Raw genomic sequence first — 17,748 nt, 5'->3', positions numbered from 1 at the left:
CCTTCAAGCATATACTTTAATAAGCTTTCTGTGTGCTTCTGAGGCAGGCTAAAGTCCAAGATCTACCAAAAGAACCCCACGGAGAAAAAGCCCTTCCCTGCACTCAGCTCTGGTACATCAGCAGTTCCAAATCACAGACGGCCAGCTGTTCTAGCACAACAGTGCACATCCTCGTCTTGGAACAAGTCTCTGGGGGATGAATTTATGTATAGAACAGATATCTAGACCAACTGAATGTAATCACTCTTATGTACTTTACGTAGCAATGTACCTTGAGTCCTAAGACAAGAATGTAAGACAGAAATAGCAAATGTTAAATAAATATTAAACAAGGGGTTATAACTGTAAGGTTTCCTCCCAGATCATCCTTTTTATGGCAAATCTAAACAGAACTTACTTAATGAATATAGAAGTAATATAATATGATGTTAATGCTTCCACATCAAGAGCCAAAGACCTGTTTTTCTTTACTAGCTTTATTATCCCAAAACCTCACTGGGATTCTTTATCATTTCAATGGGCTAAATAATAGCAAAGTGGAAAATTCTGTTTCACTAAAAGCATCAAGGGCCTCTCATGTTGCAAAACCAACATATTTCTGGATGGCAAAAAGTGGGGAAGGATGATACCTACGTTGGATCCAAAAGGCCCCTGACAAGCCAGAGGATATATTAAATCAAACAAAACAGCGGTTACAAGGGTGCAAATACACTTCTACCCCGGGGATTAAAATACACATACTCAGGCATAGGTTTGAAAAGACGTGACTCGACAACAGCCTCTTCTCCCCTTTTTCACGAAGACTCATTTGCAGTGAACTCCCAGCACCAGCGTCCCCTCCACTGTCACTCTGTAAACAACAGTGACTGGCATGTCTTAGAGGCAGCAAAGGATCACAAAGCAAAACCACAGTTGTGCCCTGGCTGGCCTGGGCACCCCACATCTGAAATGTCTGCATTCGGGTCGAGGTTCCACGCTTCACGGACGGTAAGGATGGCACTGTGACTAGAAACCACGACCTCTGTAGGCAACTTAGGTGACCGTGATCATACCCGACTGTGGGAGAGAAAACGCAAGCGTGGGTTGAGGTGTGCTAGCGCTCTCCAAATACAGTAAGGGCCGTCATAAGGAAGAGAATTGGAAAGTGCTCCGTGTTAACTCTAAGGCGTTAAACTAAAGTCGGTAAGTAGAAACTAATGAACAATTCCAAAGGAGGCAGAGTGACAAACAGGAAGAGTTGTGACTGTTTTCCATGCCAATTTGGCTGGACTCTCACACCCAGTTAGTAAATCAAACATTAATGTGGGGGTTAGTGTGCAGGTATTTTGTAGATGTGGTAACATCTATAATCAGTTGGCATTCAGTAAAGAAGATTAGTCTTAATAACGTGGGTGGGGCTCATCCAATTACTGGAAGGCCTTTAGTGAAAAACCTGAGGTTTCTCAGAGTGAAAGCAATTTTGCCTTAAGATTGTAACATGAACTGCTGTGTGAGTTTTCGGACTGCCAGCTTCTCTACAGTTCATTCTAGCCAGTCCTGACAGATAGACAACAGATAGATAATTAGATAGATAGATGATAGATAGATAGATAGATAGATAATAGATAGATAGAGTGTGTCCCGTTGGTTGTGTTCCTCTGAAGGACTGTGACTGAGACAGTTGTCTGAGGGTGGAAGGGTCTGCCTCCAGTCGTGGTGAGCTCCAGTCACTGGAGATATTCAAGTGAAGGCAAGAAAACCATTTTGGTTATAATAGGGAGTCTGTATCTGTTAATAAAATCATAAAGCATGTATAGACTGGATAGTCTAACTCAATTTATTTATTTTACTGAGGATCTGGTCTGTGTCAGTTACTAGGTTTATAATGATGAGCAGAAATAGCTACCGCTCTGCCTTTTGGGGATGTACATGACATTTGTACTATTGCTAGCTATTTGAGAGCACAAAGTTGGTGCTCAGCAGATACTTGTTGAATGGCTGAATAAAAATAAATAAATAAACACATATTTTAAGATTATAGGGAAATATACAGATACAGACTTACATATTATTTGAGAAGTCTTTCTATCAAAATATTTACATGTTTTAAAGCATTAATTTTTTAATAAGGATAACTAACATCTGCTTATCAAACAATTCTATAACATGCCATGCTTCCTTCTCTGACTTTAAACTCTTATCTACTGACCCTAACTCAATACCTATCCATTTGACACATCTGAAAGGCCAAATTACAAAGCACAGAAACTCCAACCCCTGGAGAATCTGTAATGTTCTGTTCTCAGTGGAAGAAGCTAACGGCCAACTGCTGGACCGAGCATGTTGTTCTGGCCTCCAGTGGTAAACAGCGGGGGAACTCCCCACACCGCTTTTCTAGACAGCAACATTAAGGAACATAGCAGGAAAACTGTACAAATTTCAATAACAAGGACGTCAGAGTAGGAAGACCACATTTGTATCACGCTTGTAATTTTTCAAAGTCCCCTCAAAGCCTATCCTACCTGCATCAGTGTAAACAAACAAATGAACAAGCAAATGCACGTATCAGTTGATAGATGAATGGAAGGAGACATGATTGAGATGAAGCTAAAGTTTTCACCCTAATTTTTCCAGTCAGGACAGTAGGTACTTCTTTAAAAAATGGTTACATAATATTGACAGGACATACACAACACATTCTTTTTTGATAACGAGGCAGTTATTCTCAAGAACTTGATTCACCAGTTTCCTTATACTTGGTTCAAAGCCGTAAGAAATGGAATATGGCATTGCAGGGGAATGCTCTTGCACAAACAGGTTGTCGAGACCCTCGGCCGTACTGATGGGCAACGTACCCAGTACTCCCAAGAACCTTTGCCACGCCTTGGTTCATTTACTGATTACTGGAAATTTTTTAAATAAAAACAAACTCATCAGTTTTATAAGGTTCATATTACAAAGTTCTAATGATCATCTCATTGCCTAACATAAGGTGTTTGAAAGGATGTGGAAAAGAATGGAGTGATACAAAACGAAAACATTTAGTGGCAACGTTGCAAGTGTTCACAGAGGCATAAACAAGGATTCCAGAAGCTGAGCGATTTTGGTAAAGATCTCTCTTCTCACACACATACATACACACCCAGATATATTTCTGTCATGCTGTACACATATTTATACTTCAAATACACACATTTCAGACTACCTTTCCTTTGTAATGTAACTACTTTCCTTTTTCATGCAATGGAAGAAATTAGGGCTGTTTTTCTGAAACCACATCAATTTTCAAAGGCAGCTGTAGCAACAGCGGTGCGTTTGCTCTGGAATGTTGGCTTCCAGGCCAGTACCACCTTGAAAAGTTGGCTCCTTTCCCCAAACCCGTAAGTTGGAAAAATACCAGGAATAAAAAGGGGAATTACAAGGATGATTTACAGTTCTCTTCACTCCCTTCCCTCAAAATTAGTCCTTGTCGGTTGCCAAGAAAACAAGTCAAGATCAAAATGGAACCGAATGAGGACTGATAATTAACTACAGGAAAATGTTTCAATGAATAAATTAGTCATCGGTTACAAATAAAGGACAATGAATGTTAATAATTGCTCCAACAGAAGAAGAGCAGAGACAGAGCTACATCCTTTTGGGGTTGAAAAATGGTTCTTGATTTTGTTCTGTTTTGTTCTCCAGGGTTGTTTCCTCCGTAATTATACTTTTCTTAACAGAATAGCCTAAGAATTGTTCACTGCCAGCCTACAAAATGCGTAACAACCCACCAATAAACAACTGATTCCAGTGATGTTCATTTTCCTTTCATTTTCTTCCTTTTGTTTACTTTTTTTCTAGGCCTGCATAAGCACCATTCCTCCCATTTGTTCTACTTCCTAGGCCTGCAGAAAAGGTCAGTGTGACTCATGACTTGCACAGAAGTGTAAATTTTATACATCCAAAGGATACACCTGTAATTTGAAAATGCTCTTTTATTCCTCTTGCGGGGTGGAAGAAACAAACAAAAACCAACTCACCTAGGCTGTGTGTCTCTTTTTGCTTTTCTGCCTTTGCAGGTAAAGAAAGGTGTAAACCCTGGAACACCTCAGATAACCAACTATATCACCATATTTTGTGACGACGGAATGGCTACTTTTCTAGCCCCATTCAATCTCGTCTGAGTGCCACCTTCCTCCCTTTGGCCCAGTCCTTTGAAAAAAACAATTATTCCTCTCACCACCAACTACACTGGAAACTGATGGACCTCATTTCTGCTAACCCTTCGGTTTCCACAACCATCTGGGAAGGCTCGCTCTCTCTCTCCCCCCCCCTCTCTCTCTCTCACACACACACACACACACACACACACACGTGCTTCTAGAAGCTGTGGAAGTTCTGCACCCACCTGAAAAATAATCTGTCCCTCGTTTTACCTAGACAAAATTTAAAATAAAATTTAGCATTAGGATTGCTTATACAACCTTAGAACAAGAATGACCAAACACTTGATGAGCTGTTTGGGACTGACTACCAGCAGAAAAAGCACAGGACTGTTGCTGGTGCCCCCACTCACATGAGGAGCCAACCAGAGGCAATTTCCTAAACTCTGGCCCTCAAACGGTCCTGGGCCTCGGTGTTACCGAAGCCGCAGATCAACCTGCTATACCTCCAAAACGGAAGTGTCCATTTTGTCCACTAATTTTGGGGGGAAATCACTTTTACATACAAACAAACATAGATAGTTTTATGGATTAATGTCAAATTTTGTATACATTCTATATAATTAATAAGGCTTGCAAAATAATTACATGATTTTAATGAGATGCTTACATACCCCCAACACGCTAGATTTTTCCTCTTCTTCTTTTAGAAGTACTTTGAAAACAACATTCAAGAAGTATCATTCTACACCATTAAGTCAGAGTGAAGGGAGCAAAATGGTTTATAGCTACTGAAAATAGAGAAACATTTCTAAAACGGAAAGGTTAGTTCCATAGCATAAGGAAACGGAGCTATCCAAGATGGTATTGATATTGTTTATACTTAATGTATTACAGGAAAATATATAAGATCTCATAAACATACTCCAGCCCCAAAAAGTACATTTTTACATATGTTAAAGCAGCATTTGGAAGTCATGTTTAAAATCAAAATTGTCCCTCTTCTACTTGAAAATAAGAGAAAAATAGCTTTCAAAATATTTTAGATTTCAGAGAGAGAGGAAAAGCAAGCAAGAACAAGGAAAAGGAGGAAAAAGTAAATCACCTCTCTTTGCGTCAAGGAAAAAGAATCTCACAAGCTCATTTGTGTTTGGCACCCAATTTCCAGCTTAGCGATCTGAATCTATGAACTTAAGCCTTCATGGATGAGTGCTTTTGAATTAGAGGATAACATTACTCAATTAACTTTGAGACTAGCTCTTTCAAGAAATATATTTAGCTATGGCACATATTTCAATTCTAAAATGAGAATGCTGCCCTGGCTGGTGTGGCTCAGTGGATTGAGTGCCGGCTCACAAACCAAAAGGTCACCAGTTCTATTCCCAGTCTAGGGCACATGCCTGGGTTGCAGGCTGGATCCTCAGTGGAGAGGGTGTGTGAGAGGCAACCACGCATTGATGTTTCTCTCTCTTTCTTTCTCCATTCCCCTCTCTCTAAAAATAAATAAACAAATTAATGAAAAAATAAAGGAGAATGTTAACTATAAAACTAAATTTAAAATTTTAGTTGTTTTTCTCTCAGCCTCTCCCACACTTACTACAAATTTGAATGCTATGAATCCAAAAAGCATTTAAATAAATATAATAATGTACACCTTAGGTTGTATGGTAGGTCTTACCACTTTAGTTACTCAGAGCCTATCTAAGTACAGACTGGCACACCCGAGTAAGGAAATCTATGTCCTACATGTCATGTCATTAGGGCTTTGCCCTTAGCCAGTGAGAGTAGATGTTTGCCTTAATGGGACAAGAGGAGATGACATGGGTTGGGAAGTCACGGCTCTAGGCTTTGCAGCAGCCCCTCAGCACCCACCATAGGGAGCCAGTAAGCTCGCTGAGCCAATGAGCAAGCTTCCTGAGCCAACAACCAGAAGAGAGAACTGCAAGGTAAAATTAGACAGAAGGAAGAAGAATTCCCCAACACAAAAGACTCTGGACCTGCAGCCATATGTGTGTAATATTGCCACATGTACACACACATGCTTCATGTGTTTCATCAGTGTTTCTGAGTAATTGAGACGTTATTAAATTTTTGCCTACAGTGATACTTCTACTACAGTAACAACCTGCCAACCAAAAAGTTCTGGTTAACGTTAAATTCTGTTTTAAACATAAATGGCCTATATATTACCTGGGCTTAAGAAGCTATCCACAACATACCAGAAGTACTTTCAAATTTAAGGGTGGTAATTTATCGATGACATTAACATATCTCTGGCTATTTTCCCAAGATTTCCAAGGTATAAGCCATAAGAAGTATTGTTATGATCATCAGTTATCACACTGTAATTGACATTAACCAGACTCTCAATTTAAGAGAAAAAGAGAGAGAGAATGTGTGTGTGCGTGGGGTGGGGGACAGGGTGCTGAGCAGCAATAGAGAATTTTTGTCTCACAAGTATTCTGACTTATGGAGACCACTTGAATGTAAATATATCTTCAATTGTATGTTTCACTAAATAACTTACAAATTAAGATGATCGTAACTCAAAAAATTATAATACCTAATTCTTGAGTACTTACTACATGTCGGGTGCCGTTGTAATAAACTTGCATGTAATAACTTATTCAATCCTAACAACAATCCTTTGAGATAAGCACTATTATATCCTTTTTATAGTTGAGGAAATTGAAAACTTGAGTCACTTGACAAAGTTGCCAATCTCCACAGCTAACAAAGTGCAGATTTGGGAGTCAAATCCAACAGCGTGTGTTTCCTAGGCTGTACTACTCTCTGTTAGCAAATGGACAATGTGGCCTTCCATAACTCATATGCAGTTTGGTATTGAGCGTGGGGGAAGTGCATGGGACAAGAACCACCTGAGGCTCCGAAGCAATTCACCCACAGACCCAAGTCAGATCAGAACTCAGCTTCAATCATTCCAAGACCTCAAGCTGCCCACCCCCCCCAGAATACTTCCTGCACAGGTTGTTTGGAGAGAAACAGATAGTTTGAGTCCATAGAGAGATCACGTCCCTTACGGGGGGAGCAGATGAGTAAGGGAGGAGGAGGGGCAGTTGCATTCTTGTAGACTCAAAACAACGCAAGTTACTAATATGACTGATACAGCCTGTATCAGTCAGGGAGCCAAATCAGACAGGGAAGGTGAACATGTGGTACAATGACTAAGCAAAGACATGTATCCAGATTTACAAAGATTTATAGAATATACATGGATTCCACTTTGCTACAGCCTGGTTTCCGGGCAGATAGATACAAAGTACTCTGTGGTTTTTTTTGACTCAATTATGGATAAAGGTTTTTTTGACTCAATTATGGATAAAGGTTTCAAAATTGTCTCCCATGCTTAAGTCAAACCAGTAGTAATTCTAAATGTAAGGTGTGGTCACAAGGTCTCAGAAAGCAGTGTGATGTGGAAATAGAAAAGCACTGTGTATGAATGATGAATAAAAGACAATTGTTTAAAGGCAGGTAGTCTATCATTGGCATTTTTGCCTAAATGAAAGTAAATGCAAGTGCTGGAATGTATATAGTCTAAAGAAGATTCATTCGTCCACAGCCATAGGATTTCAGTGAGCAAGTTCCACTTCTGCAGGTTGCATAAATAAAAGCAAGGTCATCAGAATTTGTAGTCTGTGTGCAGGTGTTGGCGTCAGCAGTGGAAGAGTGTATGGAAGGAGGAGAGAAGGGGATGGTGCGTGGAGCCCTGGGAGCCCCTGAGAAGGGGGTTGGCCGACCCAAGAAGAGCAGCCCGTGAAGGCAGCTGGTTAGGGGCAATGCAGAGGGAGCAGGGAGGCCACGAAGTGTGATGTCCTGGGAGCCTGGGAAGAAAGTAGCTTTAGAGAGAAGAAGTGATTGTATTAGATGATGGTAAGAAGCCACAGAAGACCAGCACTGAACAATGTTCATCACGTTTGTTGGTTGTTGATCAGTGGTGACCTTAGCAAAAGCAGTTTCTGTAGCATGGCCACAATGGAAGCTTGCCATGTTTGAAGCAATGAATGGGAGTTAAAAAAATAAGTAAAGACAGTAAGGGCAGAGCCTGCATTCAGTAAGCTTAGAGAAAAGAGAAAGATGGAGAAGTGGACACAGAAATGATTAAGAAAAAACGACCAGTAGAGAATCAGAAGAAACAATGTGGGGCAGATGAAGAAAGCCAAGGTCTAAGCAGAGGCTGATGGATTGGCCTTGACAGGAGGTATGCAGCTTGCTCTGAGATGCATGTACATACAGCTAAGTGGTTCTCTCAACAGATACTTCACTTTTAACTTTTCAAATTATGTGAAATTTATTTTGATAAATAATATAAGGTTAATAGACCCCCTTGCTTTATCGCCTATGATAAATTTTGAATGAGTGAAGAATAAACAGTCAGCCTCAGCCCTAGAGCCTTCACTGACGAAGGACTTAGCTGAGTCACCACTGGGGCACGGGCCTTCCCACTCGTGCCCTTTGCCTTCCTCCTCCGCTCACCGGGACAGTTTCCTCGTTCCCCAGATGCTTCCACCAGCTGCAGAAATGAGGTTCTCACGCCATCAGGAAACTGCGATTAATGGGGAGGATTTAAACTATCTTTAATCTCATGGAGGACGGCAGTTTTTCAGTCTTGACAACTATCTATTTTCTTTGCTTGGCTTCTGCCAGAGGCAAGAGCAAGCAGCAAGTAGAAGAAAAGGGCGACCGCAGGAAAGGGTAAAAGAAAAAAGAAAGACATAGAATAGGGAAGATTTACTGCTGAAATTAAACCAGACAGCAGGTTAGAAAAGAAAGGCTGGTCACAGAATTAAAAACTGCTTATGGGTGTTTGCTTAAGATTATGCAGATTACCTGTTGTACTGGAGGATCCAAACAGGGTTGCCTCCACACACACACTTCTCCCAAACAGCTGTTAAGAGTCTCCTCCTAAGAACCAAAAGCTCCATGTACAAGGTCATTTGTGGGTCTTTTCTCCAGTACGAAGTCAAGGCAACATTATCTGAAAAGTTAGGCTGCCCTGACATTTTAGCGACACCCACTTTAGCATTCTTGAATGATAAAATCCGAGATACATTTTCGAATTAGATTAGCTACATCTTCACTTTCACCATTTCACCCTTAATTTCAAAGGTCTGCAAGCCCCTTTCTTCTGAGATGGGGCATAAAAAACCTGTATGACTCTGTGAGAAGTACTGATGTGAGCCAGAATTCGGTCATGAAATTCACCCCGGAAGCACGGGCACCAGTTGTCTCGCGTGCCCACTGTCATTTCTCCCCAGTCCTCCCCAGTTTCCGAGGTGATGGACAACAATGCCATTCTATTTCGTGTAAAGATATATTTATTCAACAAGTACTTATTAAGCACCCAACACATGCACTGGTTGCTGTGACTATTGAGATGAACGAGATATAAAACTAGCCCCTCAGGATTGCACATAGAGAAAAAAGAGCAAATACCGTTTTAATTTCCACAATCTGATTTCTCTAGAGGTTTGTTTAATATCCTTCCTCAGAATGCCAAGACACGTGATATGTCCACTGCCTTGGGTATTATTAACGAAGCTACTTTTTCATGAATATGCAAAAGAATACATAAAACCTGGCTATGCAAAATCAAAGTTCCAGATAAAGAAAAAGAGACTTCGTTTAAAAGAATCACACACGAGAGTATGAGAAATGCTAACCACCCTCCCACCCAGTCCCGGGAGGCAGTAACGAAGACACACACACACACACACACACACGCACACTCCAACAAACAAAACAACGCTTACCTGACTTGCCCACGCCTGCTCTTCCAAATATTGCCAGTTTGACCTCTGCACTTTTAGCCATTCTGGATGCTGGTCAACAGCTCAGCTCACGGTCGTTTAAGCTAAAGAGCTGAGAAAATCGTTTTGGTTCCAGCCTCTGGGTTCACCGTGTCATGGTAAATCTGCAAGCCTTAAACAAAAGAGATTTAGCAGTTCCTAAGGGGCGGTAGAAAGGAGTTAATGGGTATCAAGCATCGCCTCTCCGCCAGCCACCATTCACCGTTATCAACATTTTGGCCTTCGCCACAGTACTGTGAGAGGGCTGTAGTAATTGGCCGTAAACTCCCGGCACTCAACTATCAAGTGACAGACCCAGGACTTGAACTTGTATCTGTTTTGGTTTTAAAACACATGCATTTTCGCTCACCACTGCATTTTCTAAAGTACTTCCTCAAAGAATATGTTTATGAAGGCATTGGCTTTTGCCAGTAAATTGAAGTAGGTGACTGCATGCGTTTACCATGCATCTGTAAATATCCAAGATGCAAACATGTGATGGGGGAGTCACATGTGGGACTCTTTATTTCCCTTTGGGCCAAATCATATACATTCATATCAGTCAACCCCATCTAATACAGTTGAGCTTGCATGTCAAGCTTTAAATTTTATCTCGGTTCATACTAGATCAAATGATCAAGTTGTGTGACAGATGCGCATGGTCCAGGAATTGATATATAATATTTAGGTCATATTTTTATATTTTTCTAGGCACAATGCCCTGGTACACAAGAGAAAATGCCATGCCCTGACTTCGGATTCCTTTTCTACAACAACGTCAGGTATATTGGTTTATGGTACTGTCCTAACCCTTGGGAAGCTACATTACATACAGCGTGAGCACATTTTCTATAGGTGGGTGCGTTAGGAATGATGCCTGAGCTCTTAGTACCGTGTAAAGTTGGAAAGAGCCTTGTGGTCAACCACAGCACCCTCCGGACATCACAGGCACCCTTCCTCATGATCAAACAGCCCATAACCACCCAGTGTCTAATTCACCGCTTTCAGGTACAGAGGGGAAGAGGGAGCACTGTCTGCTTCTCCTTCTTTTGTTCAGAACGTTTCAAGTAGCCTAGCAGCTATGAGGACCCGTTGCTATCATCCTAGACTCTACTTTCTAGGGAAATGAGGGCTAGCATCTTCTCTTGCTCGTGATGGGATGTATGCTGTTGCTGTTGTATATTCTGGGGCCCTCGCATTCCCTGTCACCATATGCAGCTCTCTCCTCTGGCACTTGCCATTTCTATCACTCTAAAAATGTGGCATCCATTGCTGTCACCATGTGATATGTGACCCGACAAAGTGACCCAGCAAAAGTTCACTGAGATTTTCCCGGTTGAGTATCTGGGCACTGTCGTTGTACCACTGCAAGATGTGAGAAGCTCACATCTTCCCCATGCGCTGCAGGCTTGCCCATTCTGAACGTCTGCCGTCCATGTTTTAAACTAGATACAAGATTTCACTTTTATCCTTGCTAAACATAATCACATCAGTCTTCAGTTCATCCATTTTTCCAGTCTGTAAAGGGAATTTTGAAACACAAATTTCCAGAAACAGCTCCTCCAGTGAAAAGATAAGAGTATGAATCCTTCTGAAAAGGTATTTCTACAAAGACGTTAACACGTAATTATTTTCTTCATTATGCATCTGAGCCATCAACCTGTACCTAACAAATTTTGAATCTGCTAATTTCCAAAGTGTCAGAGCCTCCTCTGAAAGATGAAAAGTTCAACATTAACATTAGCAATTGTTTACGTCATCCCCAGTAATGAAAAAACTTCCTAGTAATCATTAATAGTACAAAACCCAGACGCTTTAACATCTGTAATTTGTCCAGTCCCATATTTTGGCTAAAGATAAAAGGATTTCCTTATTTTAATTTCATATACACTCATTAAGAAGAAGTCTCTGTTTCGTGCTTTATTACAGAAGTTTCACAGAAGCATAACATATAAAGATACACTAACTATGTAAATTCTGCATGAGAATGTCAAGCATTTTCTTGAAGCATAGACCATGCAAGTGTGTGGAGCTTATATAAACAACAAGGCAAACCTGTTAATTCCCATGCACATAAAATCAATGTAATGACCTATCTGATTGATGTTTCATGAAAGTAGCCATCAAATGTTTTAAAAACACTTGGTAAGTCAAATATTTCAGTAACTCCCAAATGGCTTCAAAGGAATAGGAATTACACATAAGAAAGAAAAACTGTTTGGATTAATTTTTTCATTTATAATTGAATAAAGATACAGCTGGTTATTGTCAGTCTTATGTCATGTTTAGAAAAATGACTCAACGGAAGACACAAGTTAACATATATCCTTCAATATCCTATTTCTCACACAATAATGTGAAAAGTTACATTTGACAAAGATAAAAACTAAAGATAAATGTGTAAATTATTGTAACAAGTGACCTGTTGCCGGGTTTATGATATTGAAAATAATTAACAAACCAAGACCTTCCATAACTTGGATCTAACAAAACATTTGTTTCAATATTGTGCGGAAATATTCTGGCTGAGTGTAGACGCTGCCATTTACTTTCTCCACAGACACTGCTTTATTAGGGCAAAAAGTTCTGAGTTCCTATCACTCCTAAAGTAAAATCACACCTAGATATTTGAGGGATAAATGGGGATTTTTTTCTCTAAACATAAAACACCTAAAAGAAAGCTTAGAAAGAAGAAAAAGAGAAGCTAGCCTCCAAATCTTGTTATTATTAATGCATTGATTGATTCATTCTACACTTTAAGGATATACAAACAGAGAGGCTGCCTCCGGCAGCTTACAATCTGTTAGACCCATAACATTAAGGTCACTAATGACTTCATTTAAAAAATATATTTAAAGAAAGGTTTCATTCATAATAAATCATTCCCAAGACTACTTGTCAAGGCCCATGCTGTCCACTTCCTCGGGTGTTGGGGGAGGGGGGGGAGCAAGCATCTTTATAAGGTAATAGTTTTTCTAACTTCTGTATTTATCATCAAAATAAAGTGCAACTGTTTAGGGAAGCAAAGAATCTAGTCTGGTCGTGGGAATGAGACACTGTTTGGGCTGCGTCTTCTCTCCCTTTGGAACCAAGTTTTCCTGATCTCATCACTGGGAATTTTCCCTCATCTTACGACGCAGCACCCACAACGGTGAGAACAATTGTACAAGACCTCTGGCTATGGCGCTGCACTGAAAGCAACAGGTATCAGGAATGATACACAAATAAGCCCCCTGGCGACTGCAGGTTACTTGCTGGCAGCCTAGAGATCAAAGGCAACCCAAGTCCACAGGGTATTCTCTGCCCCAGCTCCGAGGGCGCTGTCAAACTCTGGGCGCCGGGGCTCACATCTCCCTCTCAGCGAGCCCCAGAGCCTTCCTGAGGGGACCCAGTGACCAGGAGGACCCACCCAGAAGCCCAGCGATCAGGGACACGGAAGGGCTGCAGGAAGTTGCCCCGAAAGAGCCACCTGGGCACGTGCGTGACACTCACCTGTTCACAATCTCCAGGCCCGGGAGAACGCCGGCCCCCTGCAAGTTCGGAATCGGTCCCTGGAGACCGTGAAGCCCTCCCACGCTGCGTAGCCCAGGGTGCAGGCTGCGTTTCCGAGTTGCTGGGCTGCGATCGCCGTTGCGAGCGGCAGCGGCAGCGGCAAGTGCGGGCGGACCAGGGAGAGTCACCCCGGCTGGCGCTCGCCCCGACTGCGGCAGGACGCGCGCGAGCTCAGCTCGGCCGGGGCCGCGGCGCTCCGCTGCCAGGTTGCTGCAGTGCGGCACTTCAGCGCCCCCTACCGGGCCCAGGGGGCACTCCCGCCGCGGTGCTGCCTCCCGCACTGGAGAGCGTGGACTGTCCGCCTTCTCCTGGCTGCACCGGAGTCAGATTCCCCTGCTTAGTTCCTGGCTTCTAGGTTCTTGCACAAAGACCTCTTTCTTTAGTTAAAATGTTGCGTGAGAAAGCATCAATACCTGATGTTTTCTGTTCCTGACTTTAAATAATGTTCACAACATCCCTTTGAGGTCCGTTTAATTATCCCCACGAAACCCAAGAGGATGCTGAAAGAGAGGATCAATAACTTGTCCAAGGCCAGTATCTCGTTGTAACGAAGTCCAGGCCAGATTGGAAGCTCTGGTCTGCTAGGAAGGACATAAGTACTGAATTCAATTAAAACATATTGTTGCATATTTGAGAAAGTTCCAAAAGCTTCACGTCCTCCTTTCAAGATCAGTATTTGTATTTTAATCCAAGTCATACTCCATCACGCTCAAAACCTAACAAAGATGGTTAATTTTTGTGCTGTTCTGGGCCTGCTTGCACCTGTCATCTCATTTGCTATTTATACCCTCCCTTGAGGTAAGCACTAGGTTCATAATTATTGGTCTTTCTCAGATGAGGAAGTGAGTTTTAGACAGGTTAAACTTGGAATCTGGGCATTCCAAGGCTAAACTTCAAAATCTGGGCATTCTTACGACGATATCAGGAGGTCTCCAGAAAACCACTGCGATATAGAGCAGACAGGGGTGAGGGCTAAATGAACCATCTGAATTATGTCCTTGATGGAAAACATGTAATGGGACCGGGGTGGGGCAATTTCCAGGTCTAGTGCTGGCCTGGAGACTCACTGCAGCCCCTCTGTGTGGGCCAGGCTGAGTAGAGCAGTTAGATGTGTGGCGGATGTTGGAATTGTCCCCCTTCCCCCAGAGCAGAAGTTGTCCTGTTAATTCTTTGAAAAAGCTCAGATTTTACCCTGTATGATTTTTCTCAGATTTTTACCCTGTATGACTGTTCAGCTATGCTCTGCTCCCCAACATACACATGGATCAGATGACCTGATTTTGTGTTAAGCAGCACCCTGTTATCCATCATCGTGTTTACATTATACCCACTTTTCTTTCTCAGTCTTCTCCACTAAACCGAACTTCCTGAATGTAGGGATAGATCATATGTATCTCTATTTCTAGCCTCTACCATCATGCCTGACACAAAGTGGGCATTCACAACACAGTTGTTGAATGAATGAAGAGAAATAACAAGTTGTGATGGGGAATGTTTGATTTTTCTGTGCATGCTGAATTTAGGATAGAATAACCGGTAAGACATTTACCATATGGGTCTAAAGTTCAGGAAAAGATCTGGAAAAGAAATTTCATGTCTCAGCATGCAGGAAGTCTTTGAAGCCAAGTGTATTGAAAGCCTTGCCTGGGTTGGTTATGTAGAATGTTACAGAAATCCAATTACATAGAATTCTGTGGGATTAAGACGTTTAGGTTTCACATGTTACCTTCTTTCCTTAGCCAACCATGTAATCGTGGGAGGATTTAATACAAAATATCCATGAGTAAATAAATGTAGCTAGATAAATAAGTATATACATGTCCTATTTACAGAGACTTAAGTTGAAGGTCCCACCTTGCCACGTTCATCTAACTGGAATTATCGGAGCCCAAGCCAGTCCTCTTTTGTAGCAGTGCTTTGGGACATTGTCTACAGAACCTGTTTCTCTCTATTTTCCTTCTTAGCCCATACAGGCCGGCACTCCTCTCTCTACTAGGGAAGCACTTCTTTGCATGCACAACCTACAGTTTGGGGGATGTACTATGTCAAGAGAGACGGATAGCTGTTTCGGAGCCTGAACCCCAGTGCCGTAGCTGCAGTATGTACCCTATATTCAATGGGAGGGTTTCCTTGGTCTCAGAAGCAGCAATGAGGAGCCGGTCTCCCTTAATCTTGCCTGCTCCGTGGATCAGTAAGGACAGAGAACACTCTGCACTTACAGCTTCGCAAACGTGTTTACTGGGCAGGAGCTTCCCCGGGGAGAGGTCTTGTCATCCTTCAGTCTCTCAGGCAGGCTTCAGGCTCAGACACCAAAACTTTGAATACAAAACTGGTAGCTGAAGACAGTATAACCTCGAAACATTAAAAACTAGAATGTGTGTGTGTGTGTTTATAGGTGCTAATCATGCTCATTGTAAATAATCCAAGTAGTAGAAAAAAATACAAAGAAGTCGAAAGGCACCCCCCAAATCACCCTGTCCTGAAATAACCATTGGTTAATTATTCCATTCATTTTTTCATTAAGTAATGTTTTCAAGTAACATTAAACAATGTTATTGTTTAGTGAGTTCAGTATTAGGTGAGAACAAAATTTATATGGGCCATGATTGGACCTCCTCTGACAGGACACAATTATAAAAGCTAACCAAAATATACAAAATAGCTATTTGGAAGCATAAGGAAACAGCCAAAGAGGACTGCCACCCTTGACAGAGAGGGCGCACTTGAGTTTTGTCCCACATTCACCGCGTTTTCTTGTTGGGAGCATTCGAAGGACCTCTTGTCCGTGAAAGTGGAGCCCAGACAACAAGAAGAGTTACAGTCCTGGGTTACTAGCCCAGCTGGGTTCGGATGGTTTGAGTGCCACAGGGGATAGCCACAGAGAGAGAACCCCAGATATTTGCATAAAAGTGCCCTGGCATCTTGGCCATTTCCTGGGCTGCACGTTGTCTGGTGAGTCTCTGGGAAGCCTAGTAAAAGAGCAGATGCGTAGGGTGTGATAGCTAGGGGCTGATTTCAGAGGCTGAGACCTGGGAAGACACTGGAGGGGAGCCTAGCCAGACCTGAGAGAACTTTGTGAACAGCCTGAACACTCTAGAAGTGAGGGCCATGCTTGAGGAGTAACAGCTTTAATCTAACAGTAACTCAAATCTTAAATACAGGAACAAGTTAATCCACAGGTAATTTAAGTGCCTGCCAACACAAAACTCAACTATCCTGAAAAAGATAATGTAATTCAGAACCTTGTGGGGGAGGAGGAAATTTTTCTCTACCTCAAAGTCCTTCTGGCTAATCTAATAATCAAAGAGATATGAGACAGATGAGAAAGAGAAATTGACCAAATGTAACACATATGTATGTTTGGGAACCCTGCATACATGAGAGAGTCAGAGATTCCACAGGCATGAGAGGTTTGAAAATAGAAAGGGAAACTGAGGCATACAAGACATCCTAGGCTGGGGATGAGGTAACGCACCTTTGGGGGGTTTCAAAAGGTGATTGCAGGATAGTAAGAAGACCAGATGTTTACCAAACACAGGCTTGACATGCCTTATAGATAGGTCAAAAGAAGTTATCTCTGATAATCACTTATTCTGGGCAAAGCTCCTGATTCAAGTTCTTCCAGAAGTTAAAGGAAGGGGTGGGAGTTTCTTCTGGGCTTGAAGCTAAGCTGCTTTGAGCTCAAAGTAGTCTGCACACACCGAGGATCGTCTTGGGGTGGCTCATCCTGAACTGCATCAGCTTCCGTGACTATCGTCTGTAATGTCAAGCATTAGTTGAGCCGAGCTGCGGTAAAAGACTGGGTAACTTAAATGATAGAAATTTGTTTCTCACAGTCCGGAAACTTGGAATTCCAAGATGGAATTCTGGCAAAGTAGGTTTCAATCTGAGGCCTCCTCTCTTGGCTGGTAGGGGGCTGCCACTCTGCTGCGTGCTCACGGGCCCTCATATCTGTGCACTTGGAGAGACAAAGCAAACGTTCCTGTGTCTCTCCTGCTGAAGACACTAATCCTACGCAGCAGGGCCCACCCTCATAACCTCATCTACCCTTAACTACTCCTGCAGTGGCTTTACCTCCTTGTGTAATCACAGTCGGGGTTAGGTCTTTGATGTATGAATTTTGGAAGGACACAAACATTCAGTCTATGACACATACAGTAAAAATCACTAGGTAGGCAAGATGCATGAAAAAAATTACCAATAGTTGTTACTGAACAAAAGTGGGCTTCAGCTCCTCACTGGGAGCAAAGGGCAAACTCTAGAGGCAG

At 42.1% G+C, this 17,748-nt stretch overlaps 1 protein-coding gene and 1 long non-coding RNA gene across 2 annotated transcripts in view; one reads left to right on the top strand and one right to left on the bottom strand.

Moving 5' to 3' along the window:
* RERG (RAS like estrogen regulated growth inhibitor) overlaps window positions 1–13,661 on the bottom strand; it is a 105,326-nt gene extending 91,665 nt beyond the window's left edge. The window contains exons 1-2 of the mRNA XM_037033860.1: window positions 13,421–13,661; window positions 9,893–10,061 (exon numbers count right to left, since the gene is read on the bottom strand). Coding sequence (XP_036889755.1) covers window positions 9,893–9,953 — 61 coding nt within the window. The 5' untranslated portion in view covers window positions 9,954–10,061; window positions 13,421–13,661. The remainder of the gene's footprint in view (window positions 1–9,892; window positions 10,062–13,420) is intronic.
* Window positions 919–4,247, top strand: LOC118978401 (uncharacterized). The gene is made up of 3 exons (XR_005064705.1): window positions 919–987; window positions 3,820–3,874; window positions 4,038–4,247. It is a non-coding gene; the product is annotated as an uncharacterized LOC118978401 (long non-coding RNA).
* Window positions 13,662–17,748: the final 4,087 nt, after the last annotated feature.

Source organism: Sturnira hondurensis, unplaced genomic scaffold (assembly GCF_014824575.4).
Source record: "Sturnira hondurensis isolate 20B ecotype Veracruz unplaced genomic scaffold, ASM1482457v3 Scaffold0021795, whole genome shotgun sequence".
In the NCBI taxonomy this organism is placed as follows: Eukaryota; Metazoa; Chordata; class Mammalia; order Chiroptera; family Phyllostomidae; genus Sturnira; species Sturnira hondurensis.
This window is presented reverse-complemented; position numbering and strand designations above follow the sequence as displayed.